Source organism: Sinohyriopsis cumingii, chromosome 12, assembly GCF_028554795.1.
Source record: "Sinohyriopsis cumingii isolate HCF-2022 chromosome 12, ASM2855479v2, whole genome shotgun sequence".
Lineage (NCBI taxonomy): Eukaryota > Metazoa > Mollusca > Bivalvia > Unionida > Unionidae > Sinohyriopsis > Sinohyriopsis cumingii.
The window spans coordinates 14,515,467-14,536,750 of NC_142972.1; the positions used below are offsets into that span (position 1 = coordinate 14,515,467).

At 34.4% G+C, this 21,284-nt stretch overlaps 1 protein-coding gene across 1 annotated transcript in view; it reads right to left on the bottom strand.

The window, feature by feature from the left end:
• Positions 1-21,284, bottom strand: part of LOC149786025 (E3 ubiquitin-protein ligase rnf213-alpha-like) — a 94,794-nt gene that overhangs the window by 57,779 nt on the left and 15,731 nt on the right. Inside the window, exons 3-7 of the mRNA XM_089978100.1 lie at positions 19,092-20,056; positions 15,476-15,525; positions 13,061-13,207; positions 9,074-9,279; positions 1,699-1,982 (exon numbers count right to left, since the gene is read on the bottom strand). Coding sequence (XP_089834226.1) covers positions 1,699-1,982; positions 9,074-9,279; positions 13,061-13,207; positions 15,476-15,525; positions 19,092-20,056 — 1,652 coding nt within the window. The remainder of the gene's footprint in view (positions 1-1,698; positions 1,983-9,073; positions 9,280-13,060; positions 13,208-15,475; positions 15,526-19,091; positions 20,057-21,284) is intronic.

Below are 21,284 nucleotides of genomic sequence, written 5' to 3' on the forward strand. Positions count from 1 at the left end.
CCCCAAATCAATTATAACAGAAAGAAATCTAAATGTATTCGAAACAAGAATATATAATTACTGTTTCCAAAAGTAGTTTTCATTGTAAATATTGAAATAGATGCACTCCAATTTATTCTGTTAATGCATCTCATATACACTAAGTGCTCTTATACTAAATGTATTTTTTTCCCCTCATGTATTTACAATAGGTTGTTCATCCTGAGTGCCTCAAGACGGCTTAGTATAATATGAGTTACCCTCATCAAAGTATTTTTAGTTGTTGAAGTAGTAGTAGTAGTATTTTATAGTTTGATGAGTCAATCATGAATAGAGTTTGAAAAACAAAATTTAACCAAAGTCAGTGAAGCATGAAATATGTCACACTGACCTACATTTGTGATGAGAATATAGTGCTTATCATAGCCTCTGCTCTGACCTAGGAAGAAAGTAACATTGACATCCATGAAGGTGTATGCATGTATATCCTTTTAACTGCACTAATGCTGGTGCCAGTATTAGTACCATAGCCTAATTACTTCTGGTTTGTAAAGGTGAGCCAAAAACAAATTTGTTAAAGCTGCATACATTATAGATTTACAATATAAAACAACATGAAAGTTGCAGTGGGTCTCAATTTTTTCTGATAGAAAAGACTGCAAGAATGCTTCTTTGAATCAGGACAAAATAAAACTATTATGTGAAACAAAATGGACAACAAACCTCAGTTAACAACAGTATATGTCGTTTTTGATAAAATGTCTGCTATTGATTTGCACAATTAAACAAATTACCCATGAAATAATGTACACAAGCCACCAGAAGTTCTATAAACAAGCATGTGACCTCTTTGATTTTTACCTTATTACTAAAAATAGATACTGCAATTTGATGCCTGTTTATTCTTAATTTAGATATCATTGGTCAGAAAATAAATGAAAATTCCATATATATATAAAAATTGGGATCTCAAGTAAAATTATACGAGTCAGTCATTCTTATGTTGACAAATTTGTAAAGAATTTATCAAGATTAACTGCTGACCTATGCTAAGCCTCATTCCCATGCTTTCATTTAGCATAATTTGCTTGGTATTCTTAAACAATATTTTTTGTACATTTTTCTATTTCGGCATAGTCAGACAATATTCAATTGTTATAAGAAATTCAATACAATATGTATTGAGAAAAAATTATTCTCAATTCAGTACTGTCTTTGTGGGATGTAAACTATGTTTACAAAGGAGGTTGTAATGAAACATTGGGGTTAGATTGTTTAAGTTATACATGAAAAAATAATTTGTGAATAAATGATGACTTTATGTCATGCAGTTGTAGTATGCAACTATGTACATATTCTAACTGCAGTAATGGAGTATAAGCCTATACTCCAATCACTCGAATCACTTAAAGTGAGTGTATTATGAAAGGCATGAAAAGACATCACTGTGCAGTAAAGGGATGGTATCAAAAGGCAACATTGTACAATAAAAATGTAAACCCCCAAATAATAAAAGAATTCACTACAGGTCACTCTGGGCTATTTTTGGTGGAAGGGCGAATAAAAATACAAAATTATTTTACCCTGAAGCTAAAAGTGCAAGAGAAAATGGCTTATTTGGAAGGATGTGTGGATGCATAGAATAATGGACAAGGCAACACTGATTGCCCTTTCCACATGCATTAGATTAAAAAGATCAATATGTTTTATGACAATAACCTTTCTTTTATAGTCTGACATTTCCGAGTAGCACTCCCAGTCCACAGCGTAAACTTGTTTCAATGAATGCAGAAGATCCTCCATCTGGTTCAATGCCTCATCTACAGACACTTCTGGAAGCTGTCCTCTGGAAACATCTTGGAAAAATTTAGGTAGAAAATATTCTATACTTTGGACTAGATTTCTATTCACTCTGTCCTTGATATCCCCTTTAAAGAATTTCATCACTTTGTTCCAAAATCCTTCTCTTGGTTTGGGGAAGACAATCCCATCATACTGATGAACTGTTAATAAAACACATGGGAAAGAAAGAAAAAAAGTTATTCATAAATTGCATGGTTGTGCTCACATAACCGAGTGACTATTCCAAAATCTGCATTTTGCAAGACAAATCTAAATGAAATATTAAACTCAAGAGTTTGGTCTGCACTATAATTGTGTAATGATTCTTTTAACCTCTTGCAGTCAGTTCTTTCAATATCAGAAAGTGGTACGGCCTAAATAAATGTTCCATAAAAATGTGTGTAATCAAATCAAGACAATAATTATTGTATTATTTTATCACCCATTGATGTAAAAATGAACTACCGGTATGATTTAATCCAACAAAAACATGACCATCCTTCCAGTAACAATAATAAGATTTTCAAGATGACCACAATAGTGACCCTATTGGAGGTCAGACTGGCACCATTTTTATTTCAGATACTAAGACTTTGGGAGAAAATCATTTTAATCTGTAATGCCTAGGATGAAGGTGGTCTTAGCCTCTGTTTACAATAATAGTAAGTGATAACTATTTCCCAGATTTGACTGTCATTATCAAAAAGTGGTGATAATGATGATAATGATAACAATAAGGTGTCTGCAAACTTCTTTGTGGAATTAGTAGAGTTCTACTGCTATTGCCACTTTCCAACGCAGACTCTAAAAAGGACATTTTCCATTCTAGGGAAATTCAAGCTGACTGCAGAGAAAACCTGTATCCTGTAACAATAACATCCAGGGCCGGCCCAAGGGATTTTGGTGATCTCAGCAAAATATGACTTCGTGTTACCCTCCCACAAGAACATTTCTGACTTCAGAATCTGTCTTATTTGGTACCCCTTAAAGCCCTAGGCAACTAGTTTGCCTATATGGTCGGGTTGGTCATGAGTACATCATCTCCTAAATGTTAGGAACAACAACGATGAGGACTGCCACCTATATAATCCAGCAATCTCCCAAGAAATGTTAAAAATGTTTGTGGTACATGATGAGTAGGAATGGCAACAAGTTACTGTGAAAGGACTGACCTGACAAAATGATGTGCATATTTTAATATTTAAAAAATTTGTTCAACAGTTGTAATTTTTATCTGTTTGCATGCTAAACATTATGTCAGTGAAAATCCTCTCTCTTTTAAGGTCAAAAATCCTGCCCAAAATTTGGAAATGTCCTAATCTATCCTAATCTGACCTGTCCTTTCTATCACACATATGATTATAAGCCTGCCTAATGCAGTCATAAATATGTATTATAATAGCAAATATTAGAGAGAAACAAAATTGGCACAAGCCTCTACCTTTTCATTTACCAAATTAGTACACCTTTCCCAGTCTGTATATAACAAGGTCCAAGCAGGAAAACTGAGGGCATGAGGTACCAAAGTATCTATGAAAAATTAAGAATGGGTTGGAAATAGACAGTGAGAAGGGAGAGAGGAGAAAAAGGATAAATACTCATTTTATTGGGAATAATTGTCAATAAATAGGTCTTTTTCTAAAGAAGATTGCTTTTCTTAAAACTTTATTTTCAAGATAATCAATCTTGACAAGAGTGTTAAAAACAGAATTCAATTAAGTTTCAATACACATCACATGTGTACCAACAAACACACTGTGTATTCTGTTGCTGCATCTTGTGTTTTTTTAAAAACGACATCTATTTAAAGAAACAAAAACTTATGATTTCTATTTTCTATTTTGTGGGTTTAATTTGTCAAATATTGATGTCACTTTTCCCTTTGATGATTCAGCATGTTCCATTTGAATACAGTGAAAAATTAAATAAAAAAGTACTGTTTGTTCTATATTGACTGTGATTTCAGCATTCGGCTTCAAATATAATAACCTTTACATAAAAGCTAATTTTGAGACAACACTTTATTTTGTCTAAAATTCTTATACAGCACCGGGTAAAATACAAATGTCACAGTGACTTATGATGATGTCACAGAAGGAAAACAAATGTCATTGTTATTTCTAACGAATTCTGGTTAAGTCTGAGACAGAGATACCCAAATGTCAAGAACAGCATGAACAAGATCAGACTTAGATATAATGGAGTCTTTTTTCAATCAAGGCCTTAATTGTTTGCCATATATTCTCAATAATATTGAGGTGTAGGACTTGTGATAGCCAGAGTAAGGATTTGTCATTTTCCACTGATTTGTCCTCCAAGAAATATGGAACAAACAGTTTTTCCTCCTAGAAGGTCTACTTCCCATTTGGAAACACTTCTGCAACCTCTGCTCAGATTAGTTTGATAAAGATGTTAATATATTTGCCAACTGTTAACTCCACTGGGGTCAGATTTCCAATACTGTTGCAGGTAATGCACCCTTTGAAACACTGACAAACTATATTTAAATGATGTGTGCACTGTACAAACCGAAACACACTAGCTTCAACTCTTCATTGGGTTTTTGCACAACACCTTTTGTTTCATCACTAAAACTTACTCGTGTCTACTAGTTTTCAACTGTCCAGTTATGTGTTAAGTGCTGACAATTTACATTTATAGTGAATTTCACCAGGATAATATCTACATAAACACAAAGTATGATGAATATATACACAAATGTTCACCTCTAGCCACTAAGAAGGCATAATGCAGAAGTCTTCTAGTTAAAAATCCCATCATGATATGACTTTCTACATACAAGGATTAGCAATAACAAGATTTTCAATCTGGCTACCAGGGTGGCCATATTTGAGGTCAGATCAATGATATTTTCATTCAAGACCAACTAGATATCTTAACCAGTCTTCTGGTGAAAACCACATAACAATATGAATTTTCATATAAGTGTAGTAGTGCTAAGATGATTTTGAAGATTGTGGACATATTGGATAACAACTGGCACCATTTTCATTTAGGGGCAACTAGACTTCATAAAATGTCTTCTTGTGAAAACCTAATGTTGATATAACTTCCTATCTAGGAGAAGCCATATTGGATGTCAGAATGGCATAATTTTCATTTAACCCTTTACCTCATAGAGCATAGTGACAAAGTGCAGCACGCTATAAATAGAACACCTGTTACCTAGCAGACCGCATCCGCATAGGCATGCCTGTGAATTGTTAAGCAATGTAGTGGTGTTACGTTTAACAGCAGTTTTAACCATTTTACGTTTAAGGTAGACATCTATTATATGTGGAAAAATTGAAGAGTAAAGTCCGATTGTTATAGCTGTGTAATTATTTTTCACAGAAGAATATTTAATGTGCTTTAAAATCGAGAGAGAACTCATTCACCGTCATGTCAGTGAGGCCGCGTGACCGACCGTAGCTGCCATTTCCCATACTCGAAATTTACACGTTTTTCGTCTGCGTCTACATCACTAAGTCATCTGAATTTGATAATCAATAAAAACTAATTGCTGCTTACATAAATATCATAGCCTTTACCAAAGTTATTGAATCTTTCGTGGCTGAGATTCTACTCGTGAAAACTTCGTAAGTACTGAATGAAATCCTGCCTGTGAACTGTTAAGCAATTTAGTGTATGTTATTTACAACAATTTTAACCATTTTACATTTTTGGTACACATATATTATATGTGGAAAAATTTAAGAGTAATGTCCGATGGTTATAGCTGTGTAATTATTTTCCACAGAAGAATTTTTTATGTGCTTCGAAATCTTGAGAGAACTCGTTCACCGTCATGTCAGTGAGGCCGCGTGACCAACCGTAGTTGCCATTTCCGATACTCGAAATTTACAAGGTTTTCGTGTGCGTCTATATCACTAAGTCATCTGAATTTGATAATTTATAAAAACTAATTGCTGCCTACATTAATATCAGAGCATTTACCTAATTTATTGAATCTTTCGTGGTTGTTATTCTAATCGTGAAAACTTCGTACGTACTGAATGAAATCCGCGGCTGCCATTTTGGAGAGTGGAGATTACGACCCAGTTACTTTAAATAGCAGATATCGACCAGTGCATGAATAGCGACCACGTGATCTGACGTAATTGCCATTCGTAGAAATGAATGTAGTATGTAATAGGGGGGTTTTCCCCGAAGGTGGCGCTACGAAAACTATCTCAAAATGGCTGCTGTTTACAGCAGGCGTCAAACGGCGCTTCTATGCGAATCTTGCAGAGGCGTCAAAAGGCGCTTCCATGCGAATGGAGTAGAGGCGTCCAAAGACGATTGTATGAGGTAAAGGGTTAAGACCAACTAGATGCCATAAGAGGGTTCCCGAGTGGCCGAGTGGTCTAAAGCGCTCTCCGTTATGGATCACTGCCATCTCACCTGTCTGTGTGGGTTCATGTCTAGAATTCGGCTATGTGGGTATGTGTGAAAGCTTGCCAGTAGCTTCTAGTGGGTCGGTGGTTCTTCCTGGGGTTTTCCCGGGTTCTTTCTCCACCATTAATACTCGCCGCCATGCATAGCCTATCGTGTGCTGAAAAATGGCGTTAAACCCCACAACAACAACAAAGCTGCCATAAGAAGTCTTTTGTTGTAAACCCCATGTCAATATGACTTTTAATTCAAGAACAGTAGCGATAAAAAGATTTTCATGCTGGCCATAATGGTACCATCTAGACATCATGTCTTTCATTGAAACCCCATGTTAATCATAGGAATGTTGAGGCATATTTCCATGAGTGTGTGCCTGCATCAGTGGATTGTCTTGGATATGGAAATATTGGAGAGATGATTTAGTTGCCTGATGATGTTGCTTGTTGACGGATGCTTTCTATAAGTTTTTCAGGAGAGGTTGCCCGTGTAGATACAGCTTCTTAAAGAAACTTTCATGCTGTACAACATCAAAAGCTTTTTCAGTATCAAGGGTGGCTATGGTCGCTATGGCAATGGTCTTGTTTATATTTTTTGCCCTGTTGAATGATACTTATAACAATTCATTGATTAGGGAAAGTATTTTACATGAAACCGCTTGGTAGTTTATATTGGATACAAGTCAAGTTTCTGTCTGGGTGAGGCTGAAGCACTGTTTCAAATAACTTAATGGCCCTATAGCTACTGAATTGTCCTTCCATTTTGGACACTGGAGTGATGATCACTATGGTTACTACTTCTGAATGATATATTGTTTAGAAGCCTTGTGAGGTACTTAATGATGAAATGGGTCTAGAAATAGCTCTCACAACAGTTTTACCATTTCAGACTACAGTCTAGATGTTCATTAGTGCACACATAAAATCAAGTTTGCAGAATAATTCTTATCTATGCAGTGGCCATCTGAAATCTATTTTGCTAAATGACATCAATGTTTCTTACCTGGTAGTTACTCCCTTTTTACCTAGCTATCTATAAAAATTAAGTAAAGATATGAGAATCATTCACAAAATAATGAACCAATATAAACACAATCATCAATTCTAGTGATGAAGTTGGAAGTTTTGTCCAAAAAATAATTCCATAACTGCCGTATTAGATGCCACAACAGTAATATACTTCATTTTGTACCAACAAGACATCAAGCAGGTCTGATTTTAATTGATTATGGCAATGCAACAGATACTTCTGTAAGCTGCATATCAAAACACAGCTTAGATTTAATTAGGTTTTCAAGAAGCGCTCGCAGGCATCAATTTGAAGGATGATTGACTCTTTTCAGATTTGGAATGGAAGAGGGCATATTATATTTATGATAAATACAATGAAACTGAATTAAAATTAAGAACTTAATTTCCCATAAGATTTCTTTAACAGGCACTTATATCTTACAATAATGCCACAATTGGGCATTTACCAACAGTTCATTGATTAATATTTCCTCATATGATGTTATTTACAATGTATTAGAAAATATTTTTGTTCAAGAAAATCAAACAAAACATACAATTTCTTACTAAACATTAAAAAATTTATGATGCTGATTCCAAAATTGCAGCACACTAACAGCCATATTCAATGATAAAATAAGCTTCATATATGGCTTTCATTTTGACTGATTTTATTTACATTCAGCAATTAAGGGCCCCTCTATTTTATATTGTTTCTAAAAATAAATGGGATCCACACCTGCCCTACACATATGAATGAGTTATCTAGGAATGCTAAAGTGAGGAAATGAGATTGTTTTATCTCATGTAAGCTCCTTTGGATGCCACTACTCCATTCTCATGGAAGAGCCTTTGGACACCTCTAACTGATTTGCATGTAAGTGCCTTTTGACTCCTCTACACCATTCTCATGGAAGCGCCTTTGGAGCGGGTTTTCATAGCACCACCTTTGGGGAAAACCCCCTATTAGATACTACATTCATTGGTGTGAATAACCATTACGTCAGATCACATGGTCATTGTTTCAGATCTGGTCATAATCTGCTTTTTAAAGTAACTGGATTGTATTCTCCACTATCCAAAATGGAGGCCGTGGATTTTTTTCAATACTTTCTTGAGTTTTCACGATTAGAATCATAACTATGAAAGCTTCAATAACTTAAGTAAAGGCTCTGATATTGATGTAGGCAGCAATTAGCTTTTATAAATTATCAAATTCAGATGATTTAGTGATGTAGATGCAGACGAAGAACTTGTAAATTTCAAGTATGAGAAATGGCAGCTATGGTTGGTCACGCAGCATGACTGACTTGATGGTGAACAAGTCCTCTCAAGATTTTAAAGCACATAAAATATTCTTCCATGAAAAATAATTATACAGCTGTAACGATTGGATTTTACTCTTAAATTTTTCTAATCATAACAGATGTGTACCAAAAATGTAAAATGGTTAAAACTGATGTTAAACATAACATATTCTACACTGCTTATAAGTTAACAGGCAGGCCTATGTGTATGGAGTCAAATAGGTAACAGTTGTTCTATTTATAGTGCACTGCACTGGGTAACTTTACTACATGTATATCATATGGCTAAAAAGCCATTCACTCTGAGGTAAAGGGTTAAATGAAATTAATCACCATCTAAACATTCTGATTGCCTTTGATGATCAGCACCAACATAGCCATAATGTCTAGGAATTGAATTTCTACCAATAAACTCCTTTCAGACAAGAAATTCTGCAAAGTTTACAGACATAATACTTGCACCAGGGCCTTTCTCTGCACCAATAAAGAATGCTTCAATAAAATCCAATATAAAACCAACATTTATACCTTCCACTCACATACCTATAGTCTTTATTTCTGGTAGATCCAGGGTTCGATTTGCAGTCCCAGATGTACCGTAGAACTCCCACTCATAACTGTCAGCTTTGACCTTGTGGGCCTTGCTTCTACCTATCACATACTTGTATTGAATTTGTTTGCTTCTTGCAGAGAGCTTTTTTGGAATGTCTAACACCAGCTTAAATTCACTATATTCATCCCCATATTTTCTGCAAAATAATAATTTCAAATGTCCTATGAAACTAATTCATTTTACACAAATGTATCCATAGCAAACAAGCCAAAAAACTCACATGTACTGATGTGTTGAGGTAGATCAGTACATACACTCATACATACAATGATTAAAAGAAAGATAAATAGATAACATGAGGGGAATATCTCACACTGGCTTACGTAACAGTTGAATATTTACGAAAGCAGACCTATGTAAACAAGTTCCCAATTTGTATATTATGCCAAATGTACCTGTTTTACTATATCTATTCAAAATTATTTTCAGGCTTGAAACTTTATTTTTAGGATCACTTAATTCATTAGTGTCAAGCCAAATTTATCAAATCATGTTGTAAATACTGTATATCTTGTACATAACAGCTAAAAGGCCTCAAGATATATTAGTTCTGTAGCTGACTTACCATCTCTAAATAGAGTCTTTATTATTATTACTATTATTATTATGATCATTATTATTAAGATAAAGGCAAGTTATGATGCAAAGATTTCACTTATAAACAAACTCTTCATGATATAAAACAATTTACTAGGTTTTATTACATCCGATGAGTAATAAATACACTACCAAATTAAAAATTCTGCAAACAGATGCTAGATCACCTCATTAAAATGCATAGATTTTGCTCCTTCTGGAACTCAGCTGAGATATTGATGATGTAGGCCCATATTCCTAGTCGCGTTACAAGAGTCCAAAGTAGGCCTAATATCAGTCACTGGGTTCACAAAACTTCATCACTAAATATACTTATATAGCATGAGAAGGAGACAATTAAACTGTGTAAACTAACTCCATGGTTCATATGATATTTACCTACTGTACTACAGTCTAATGAAAATTCTTTCTAAATACAAAGGTGTGTAGATCTTGCTCTTAATCAAACTTCTCCAAGAATTTGATGACATAAACTTATTAAATGTCACATCGTAACAACTGATGGCAGATGACATGAAATGTCAACTGAGCAATGGAAAATGGCTATAGAATTTTATAGCAGGTTGAAAGTCAGAAAAAAAACCACTCATAAATATTCGATCAGTCTACCATTTCATGGGTTTTTTCTCCGTTTTATATCAATTTTTTTTCTTCAACTAACATGATGGATATAATTATTTCTTTTGTTTTATACAAACTGGTGTAAGAGTTTTTAAGCTATCTGGAGGGAGGAAGTTTGTTTCAAAACAATTCCAGACCCAGACTCACTCTGTAAAGGAAGAAATTACTTCAAATGCTAATGAACATTAATTCTGTTGGTCCAGGCAGTACAAAAAATATTGACTGAGTGTCTGACTCTAGTGGGTATTAGAACCTGGATGGAAAAATTGCTAAAAGTGAAATGGATTCAAAATCAAAGTGAACATATTTTTGTTTCTGAATAATGTAAAGAATAAATTATTTTAATACTTTGTTCTGGTTTACATCTGGACCTAGAGAATGCATTGCGTTTAATGAAATATATAAAAAAAATCAAGATTTTAGTGGATGAGGTCAAACATGATGTTTCTCTCTTAAGTATACTATTTTGAGATACCAATATGGTACACACAACAAAATGTGTTAACTTAAAGCATATTTATATTATTGGGATTTTTTTTTAACACTTTACTGCATGTTAGTATAGAGGCTGAGCTGCCAAAATTGTACCAGATTTATCCATGAAGTCTTTGATGTTAACACTTTCAAATGAATCCTTTCCCTGTGAAATACATTGGCCAGAAACATGCAGGTCAGCATAATCAAAATTTGGCAGCATACAAGATTTAAACAAGTTTTCCCAAATACAAATAATCCAATTTAATTCTAAAGCTTATTAAGCAGTGAACTTTCTTCAAGTCTTTTTCCAAAATGGACTTTATATGGGCATGCCAAATACAGACTATGCATAAAATGTTCTCACAGCAGGAAAGCGACTATCCACCCATATTGGTTTTAATAATGAATACCCTATCAGGTTATTTTTAGCAAGATTTACTCCCCTTTGATATTCTTTTTATAAAAGAGAAACAACTTTCTTATTTAAAAACAGGCTGCTGTCAAAAGTTTTGTTTTATTACATAAAAGGTAAAAGGATATTTTTTTCTTCATTTAAATGAACTTTAAGAACAATGATTTATTTTCTTTTAAATTAATTTTTATGTCAAACACTGTTGCTATTTTGTGTCTGTTGTTAAACTTTTCCCTATTTATTTAATACTTGATATATAAGTAAACACTGTGACCTCACAAATGAAAACACTTCTGCATGCATCCATCAAAGCAATGGTCACATAGGTATATAACAGATGTACTGGGTCTGTCCAGATACAATCTTTGCCAAGAAGTATGACTGGACAGGACAAGACAATACCTAGATGTTTGTGCAGCATATTTTCCTGTATTTTATTTTCTTTCTGGCCATGTCCAATTCAGGGCATTCATTCTGATTTTGCTTTCTTGATACACAGCACTGGAACTGCTTTGTCTCGATTAAATGTCACCATTTACCTTTACAATATCATAGTTTAAAAGTCTGTGCAGAATTTGTTTCTCATCTACTGGGTATATTGCTGCATTGTCAGCAAACAGTCTAATGGATGACTCTAATATTCTTGTCATCTACATAAATGCACAAATTCACCTGCACATGCCTAATTCAGTTTGTATACCACATGAAAGCAATATATCTTCAAAGGTTTCCAATCTTTGCTCAATGCAAGAAATCACAAATAACTTGTAAAAGATTTTAAAATCCAAGGTTAAAGACAAAAAATTAAAAATCTGATTGTAACAAAATATGTGATATAACTGTCTTAACACCTAGATACATATAAAATATGCACCCAAAATATTCACAGACATTGCCCCTGAGGGTAAAGTGTGTGTGTTTGCAATTTGGATTTATAACATAGCTTTAACAACTGTACAGTCATATCGCTATGATGTCTACATTGTGACAGTTTATAGTGATGTCTAACACTAAGGCATCATGCCACAGACATTTAGCATGATGTCCCACCCAGTAACATTATTGGCATGAGGCTGACCAGTCCTTACAATAACCTCTTAATGCTGAGCACCAAGCAAGGCAGCTGCTAGTTCCAATTTTATAAGTCTTTGGAATGACTCAGCTGGGTTTTGAACCCATGACCTCCCACATCTGAGGTTGATATTCTAACCACTAGGCCACCAGAACGGTCCCATGAGAGTAAAAAGAAATCGTCAGATTTTCTGATCTAGGAACCAAAGACTGCAGTCAAGAGAGGAAAATGGTGTCTGTCTAAACTCAGCTACAATCCTTGAAAAAAAGTGCCTTTGCCTGAGCTACAAGTCTTCACCAAGACGTTGTTGACATCAGAATTAAGCTAGATCATCAAAATACTTGCCATTGGTATGACACCAGCTAAATAACTATTTTCTAATGTTCCATATTTTCTCTCATTTCTTAGAGAGAGACAGAGAGAGATGCAAACACCAGTATCATATTCTCATTTGACTGCTTCCAAATGTATGGTGACATTTAGAACAGCAATTTTTGTTAAGGGCATGAAAGTATAACAAAAAGTGACAGTTCCAGTATAATTCAGGTCTACATGTATTTGACTTCCAATGTACTGATCTATTCATGTATTAAATATCCAAGAAACACACACATGCACACATATGCAAAAGTGCAGTAACACACTCTCCCTGGATTCTTTTCAAATCATGGCAATGCCAGAAAGAGTAACTTTTGCTATGGGCACTGTAAGTATAAAAAAATGTAGTGATTCCAGTACCTTACTAATTCAGGTTTATGTGCATCTGACTTCCATCCTCCCAGCTCCTCATCTCCAAACTGAATTAGGACTACATCTGTAGATGTCAGGCCAAACTCAGCAGACACAAGTGAATGGAAATGAACTCTGACAACACCTGCAGTTTTCCTGCTAAAGTTAAAAGGCAAAAGAAGTTACATTTTTTTTAAAAATTGCTACCTAAAATTTCATAAATTATGAATTTCAACAATGAATTCAGTGATACAAATAGTACAATCAATAACTTTCATTATTTCTTTCTTTCTATCTTCATTCTTTCTCTCTTTCTTTCTTTCCATATTACAGTGCTGATTTTAAAAAAGGAAGGAAGTGGTGTTGTGCAATGTATTCTATAGACACCATGCATTTCTAGGATTCAAACTTCATTCTTCAGATTGCCTGTCCAGAAAAGCAAGTAGATTCAAACCTGACTGTTTTGACTAATGCAACACTAAATGTCCTTAGTTTTGGTTTGAATTTTCATAGTCGAAGTAAATGGGATTGTTGGCCATAGCAATGGCTCCTAACCTCCTAACATACCTTTTTCCATAAGCAGGTGCATGTCAATGCTGGTAAACAGCACAAGCTTTGTACCTGTCTTTTATTCATCACATCAAAGCCCATGTGAGGTGCTGACACTCAAAGTACTGTATCAGGGCCATAGTGCTGTGTCAGCATGTTATGAAATCATTCAAACAAGCCTGCCAGCAGCAGAACATATTTTCAGGTACAGGCCATGATAATCACCACACATTTTGCAGTCAAATGCATGTCCATGTTTGTTGATGTACATGATGATGCTTCAAATGTCTTTCCTCAAACTCTAATCCAGTGACTTCCTTCAGTGGTCACGGGGTATGATACTAATAGAGATGCATAAAATCATCTGGTTTGATGATTCAACCTTGAACAAAGCTTGATAAATAGGCTTAAAATAAAAAGAAATTAGCCAATGTCATTGAAGCATGAAATAAAATCACAGTGACCTACACTTGTGGTGAGGGTATAATACTCAAAAACATGCATTCCCTCACCAGTTTTCATGAACCAAAGCATAGCAGTGTATACTGGTTGCAAAAAGCATAGCCAATCTTGAGCTAAAAGCAAAAATCTTAACATCAGCCAGTAAAATGTGAAATGTAGGTCACAGTGGCCTTCCTTTTTAGAAATACATAAAATCAAGCATAAAATATAAGTGAATGAAAGGTCCCTCTCTGTAAGGGACCAATAAGCTCTCTTGATTGTTGTGACAATCTGCTCTGAAACAATGGAAGCCAAAACTATCAGCCAAGACTTATGAGGAAGAAAGAGACACTTCCTACCCTTTCTTAAAGTCTTAACAAGGAATAAAGTTGATCTTGATCATTAAAAGCACAGATACATATGAGACTGGGGATCTGGATAGGGAGTGGAGCATGGGAGTAGAGATACTGCTTTTGTGCAGAAACCATTTTTTTAGTCAGTGGCCTTAACATTCGATCTTATTCTCAAAGTGACAAACCTCCACAAAGTTTCATTGAGGTAACTTATGTATAACTAATATTATTGTGCAGAAACCATATTATTCTTTCAGTAAGTGACCTTGACTTTTCATCTTCTGAATCCAAAATCAATAGTGTTTTTTTTTTTTACACCAATTGTTAGCCATCCACAAAAGTTGGTAACCGTTGATGATAGAGACGTCCAGTTATTGCATGGAAAGCATTTTTACTTTTTCAATCACAGTAATCTTCACCTTTGACTTTCTGAGTATGAAATTGATAAGAATTTTCCTTGCGTCAGGTGAAAGCTATTCACAAAGTTTTGCACCATTATATGGTGGAGAAATCAAGTTATTGTGTTGAAACCATTTTTCTTCCTTCAGTCAGTAATACTGACCTTTAAATGTTGAAACTGATAGGGTTCTTCCTTATCACAAATGCAAACTTTCCACAAATTTGGCAGCACCTGATAGTGGAGAACTTGAGCTGATTTGTGCAAACTGTTTTTCCTTCTTTTAATCAAAGTGACTTTGCCCTTTTGAGAATCTGAACCTGAAATTTACAGGGTTCTTATTTACGTTAACAGTATGGCAACTGAAGAACGTTGACAACCAAAGTTGGTGTACAGAATCATATTGGTAGCATAAATATGGGCACTGAATAACAGACATCATAACATAATACACTCCACCTTATGGGGGGGGGAATATAAAAAAATTATAACTAGGACATGCACAAACCAAAGTTCTAGCAGCATGAATGTTATTGAGAAAAAGTTAGTGGTGATGAAACAATATGAAAAACTTAGTAAAGGACAACTGACAAATACAGCGCTTTTAACCACCAGTCACAAGGCCAGTTGAGTTGCAAATATTTTTTACTTACCTCTTCCTACAGACATCCCCAAAATACTCACCCCTTATTGCCAGTTCTTGTAATGTTACTGCCTCTTCCTCCTAGTCCCTGCTGAAAAGAAATTTAGAACACATCTAAATGACACTCTAAACCTAAAATAACACTTTTTAAGCTATAACTGTTCCAGTAATGCTTGTGTTCAAAAACACTAAATCAAAATGTTAGAGTTGGAAATTCTTCGAAGGAGATGTACAGAAATTCTTACATACAAATATTTTGCATGTCATTCCATCTCATATCAGCATTCAGGAACAGAAACAGATGACTGGTGAACAATCATCCATGACTTCTATCCATTCATATTCAAAGCCCTTTAGAAATATATCATTATATGAGCAGCCCCCCCCCCCAACGAAAATGTTTTCATGCTGAATGTACATTGATGTAGTTATAGACCGGGGAACTTGACAGTTTCTGAATTATGGTCCAAGCACCAGATCCCTACCCAACCAATCTAGTTCTATCCCCAGGATAGAATGCAATTCTAAAACCATTGTGCATATCTAAAGGCCACTCTTAATTATGTTCCAAGGTCTCTAGTGTCTGTCTCAAGCTGTACAGAAGGAATTAATGCAACAAGCAAAACTGAAGTTATTACACATCTTAAATATACAGTGGAACCTCGCTATAACACGGTAATTGGGGTCCAAAAAATTGGATCGCGTTAATATCGGGGTCGCATTAATTTTACAGTGTTTTACTTTTTTCAGCAAACTCATTGACACATATACATGTATTCATGTCTAATGTATACGATGAATAGGGTATTAACACTGTTTACTGTCGTGCCGTCGTGGCATGCAATTCATCTATAATGCCTATAATTCCATTGGAAAATAACACACAAATATACAATTTTCAATGAAAAATTTCCCCAGAATATTGTGTCTGAATTCAACGTCTAATATACAACATGAACAGAGTATCAACACCATTTACTTACCATCTGATATTGTACCATCGGGGGTTGCAATTAATCCATAATATATGAAATTCCATTGCAAAAATTACATACATATTTAAACTATTCAATAATTTTGTCACACATCATTATGTGTCTTAATTCAATGGGAAAAATTAACATCAAAATTAGGTTAAGAAAGACGAAACACGTGTACGGTTCATTACGTTCCAGGGTCCATGAACGGTGTCTGTACAAATTTCATACTGCAAAAATTTTCTCATATGTATTTCCGTGTACATTTCTCCATTGCAAATTTCCAATAATTAACAATTGTATGCCTATTTGTTTGAATGACTACAGCGAGAATAATTAACAATTAACACATGCTTTCAGTGTGCATTTAACTTTTACTTCAGATTTTAAAAGATATAATCAGAGCACACCTCCCCGCTGCTCTGTACCCTACACTGGCTATCCATTCGATCCAGAATCAAACACAAAATTTGTCCTCTGTGCTATGTTTCAATGACGGACTCTAGTCCAACATACTTATCCGACCTCACCCATATGTACACACCAGCAAGATACTTACGCTCCTCTTCTGACATTCGTATACTCATTATTCCCACTATGAAAACAAAGTCATATGGACAGCGTTCTTTTGCATACCAGGGCCCAGCAATGTGGAATGAATTGCCCACTGAACTTAGACACAAAGACACAGTGATCACATTCAAGAATGCTCTCAAAACTCACTTATTTCGACTGCAAGAACAAACTTAAAGACCTAATAATGTTTCCTACCTTAAATATTCTCAGCATGTATCTTTTATGTTTTCTAATTTCATGGTGTTTGTGTTTGTAATCATATCATTATATATGTTTTTTATCTTATAGGTGTTGTCTAATGTTGTAAAGCGCTTAGAACTTCTAAAGATTAGGCACTATACAAAGTCCTCATTATTATTTTTATTATTATTATTATTATTATTATTATCATTTTGTGAATATCGAAAGAAACGTGTTAAAACTACTATACTAATCATTGTGCAAAGCGCAGAGAACGACTTGCGTTTGCAAACTTGCTTTTCAATAATGGTAAAATATTCTTATAAAAAGTAGGAAATTAATAACGAGTTCATAAACAAACACCTTACCCAAAACACGAGAACTAAGTGCAGTAGGCCTGCAATGGTCACGAATCACGTTTATAAAAAATTTAAGCTGAATGCATGTACAATTTCACACCCTTTCAATTTCCAGCTAATAAAGCGGACATTATTTACTGGTCAACTGATTGCGTCTAATAACACCGCCAAGCCCAGCAAACATGTTGGCCTCTTTCGTTTTTTGATGTTTATTAAATTGGGAGAATCTTTTATCAACCACCACATTGTCTGCTGCTTAGTTGTGTTATGTAGTTAAAGAAGAAACACATGTCTGCTTTTGTTTGAGCAACGATTGTATACAGAATTAATTGAAGCCAATCACAAAGACGACTTACTGGCTTTACTCATGGATCAGTAATAAGTAACATTTCCGATAATGTTTATTTTTGCATAACACTTCAAAAACCTGGTGATATTGTTAAATTTCAGAAGCAATGCCATGATCATATTATATTAAAATTCATACGCAAACTCTTCCCCAAAATGATAATAAACATTTTACACACTATTTCTCATACTTTAAAAAAAAGTATTTTTTCCGGGTATGAGAAAAATACACATACATGTATTTAAAATTTCAGGAACCATGCCACAATCATATTATTTTCGAATTCATACACGATGTCTTCCCCAAAATGAAATTTTTTTTTGCGCAAAGTGCAGAGAACGAATTGCATTTGTTTACTTGCTTTTCCTTAACGATAATTTTTTTTATAAAAAAAAAAAAATGGAAATTAAAAAGGAGTTCATAAGCAAACCCCATACACATGTAAACCCAAGAACTAAGTGCGGTAAGCCGGCAATGGTCATAAGTCACTTTCATAAAAGACATTTTAAAGTTGAATGTATGTACAACTTGATACCCTTTCAATTTCCAGCTAATAAAGCAGGCATTATTTACTGGTCAACTGATTACGTCTAATAACACCGCCAAGCCCAGCAAACTTTGTTTTTTGATGTTTATTAAACTGTGAGAATCTTTTATCAACCACCACACCGTTTTACAAACTATTTTTTGTACTGAAAGAAAATATTCTTTCCCGGTACGAGAAAAATACACATACATGTATTTAAAATTTCATGAACCACGACATGATCATATTAAATTTGAATTCATATGTGATCTCTTCCCCATAATGATAATACATTTTTTATACACTATTTCATGTACTTTAAACCAAAAATATTTTTTCATGTGCGAATGAATATACTCAATTTTGGGAGCCACGCCATGACCGCATTATATCCAAATTTGCGTTATAACGGGGCGCGTTATAGCAAAGTTGCACTGTAATTATAAAGATGCAAAAGTGTCCTCATCCAACCCAAAAACTCCACAACCAGGGGATGAATGGAAATAATAAAAATAAGTCAAAAGAAAAGTCTAAATTCATTGCATACCAAAAGACTACCCAGAAATATGCAAAGCTTTTCAGGTCCTTATTTTGAAAAGTGCCTGAAGAGTTGTTTAACACTATGAACTCATGCATGCACATCCATAGAAGTGCTGTATTAATGAAAAAAGCAGCTTAAAGAAAAAGTACCTTCATTGTGGAAGCCTGTGATTTGTCCTCCGCAGATTCACTCTTTGTTCCATGAGCTTTTTCAACAAGTGCAACAGATGTTTGGTTCTCATTCCCACTCCTTGCTTTTCCATCACTCTGGTTTTGATCAAGTTTGCTTGACTCAACTGTTTCCATCCTAGATGAATTGCTCTCACTCCCTGTTTTCAGCTCTTCCATTAGTGTACAAGGGTCTAACATAGATGTTGTTTCCTGGGTGGGTATTTTGCCAGTATAATTTTCATTTGGCTCCTCAACTGAGACTATTTTCTCATTTTCGTTTTCTGCAGAATTAATTGAGTTTCCACTAGTTCCCATCTGATCAGTTTCTAATTTTTCTACCATCTGTCTCAGTGTGGAATGTGTTGTCTCTATCAGAGCTTCCTTTTTTAATGGATCACTGGTCTTACTGTAAGGTGAATGTGCACTGTTTTTATCAACTCCATCATCTTTTCCATCTTGTTCTTGGTTTATCACTTTCAATTTTTCATTTCCAATCTGTCCACTAACATTTTCATTTATTTTTTTTTCGTCCACCTCATTGATTGGAGTGCTAGGGTCTGTATTTTTATATTCTTCTGAGTTGTCATTTCCCTGTGAAAGTAGTTTTTGACTCGTCTCTATCAACTCTCTCTCTGCAACTGCAACTCTTTCATGCACAGCAATAGCTTTACTCTCCAATTCTGATTCTGACATTTCCTCAAGGCAAACTTCATTAATTTTAACAGGACTTATGTTCCTCTCAACTGGTATATCCTTATCTGGTGGACCAGATTTGCTATCTCCATCCAGATCATTATCTTGGGGCGTTGCCTGGTTCCTTTTGTAAAGCTCATCATCTAAAGAAGTATTTTGGCCTAAAACTAGACGTGATGGAGGTGGTGGATCAGTATTGATAATGGAACCGAGTTCTGCTGAATCCTCATTAGTGGATATGGGCAAAGTATCTGGATAAAAATATACACAGCAAGATGAAACAAGACATCAGATAAATATAATTCCAACTTAAGCTTTTTTAAATCAAAGATTCTAATTTTTTACATTATAAAGTTCAGCTAATGTTTACCATTGAACATTACAAATGAATCCAACAAAGGCATTCACATTGTGCAATTCTGAGGACAATAATAATTTCATCTTCATTCCTGTATGAATTTTTAGATCAGAGAGGGCCTCAATGCCAGAATGCTTTCTTTTGAATTTGCTCAATATCTGTTTATTTCTTTTTGAGAAAAGTGTGTTGAAAGGTCTTCCCAAAAGGCAGATCATAATCATTATAAGCCTTTCATTATGGCAGGTTTTTAGGCACTTTTGTTCACATTCCACTCAGCAGATTTTGAGATGTTCTTTAAAGAATTTTCTACTTTTAGTAATAAAGGCCATATCTTACGACAAATAGACATCAATGCTGCAAACATTAAAGGTCTTCAAGCGAGTATGTCAGTATGCTTTCTGTCCCATTTTGTCAAAATCTGTTCAGTTGTTTAAATGTTTTATGTATTTTTTTGTGTAATGGTGGGAAATTTGATGATGGATTGGCATCATTTATTCAAATATGAAAGTACATTATGTTAGAATGATCTTTGCTTGAAATTCAGCCAGTGTGGGTTTTAGAAAAAACCCATACAATTGTTGATGAAAGATGCATGGCAGTCAATGGACTATACTATAACTTTACTCTGCATTACTGCCAGATAAACTAGAAAAGGCCAAAAGAAATATTCAGAATACATGTATTACAATTAATACACTGCATGCTTTTTTGGCAACTCATTAAACTATTTCATCTCAATTTTAAACATACACAACCTGGTTTGCTTTTTGCTAATATATTTATGAAACTGCTGGGTTTCCAGCTAAACACAATTTGATAACACTTAATCCCTGAGTCAGGTAATTTTTCCCGCTTACCATGCTCAATTTCACAAAGGATTACAGAAAGTTCAAAGAGAGGGTTTACAATACTTAAGGGGAAAAAAAGTTGGTACTTTTTTTGAAGAAGAACTGAAATCAAAATTCAGAACAAATAAAGTAGTCAATTATGTACAAATGTTCAATTTATTGGAAAATTATTGATACTTAAATTTAATCAATTTTTTTCAACAAATGTCAAAATTATTTAATTCATTCATTCTCAGTCACATGATAGTTATCATCGAAAAGACAATTACTACA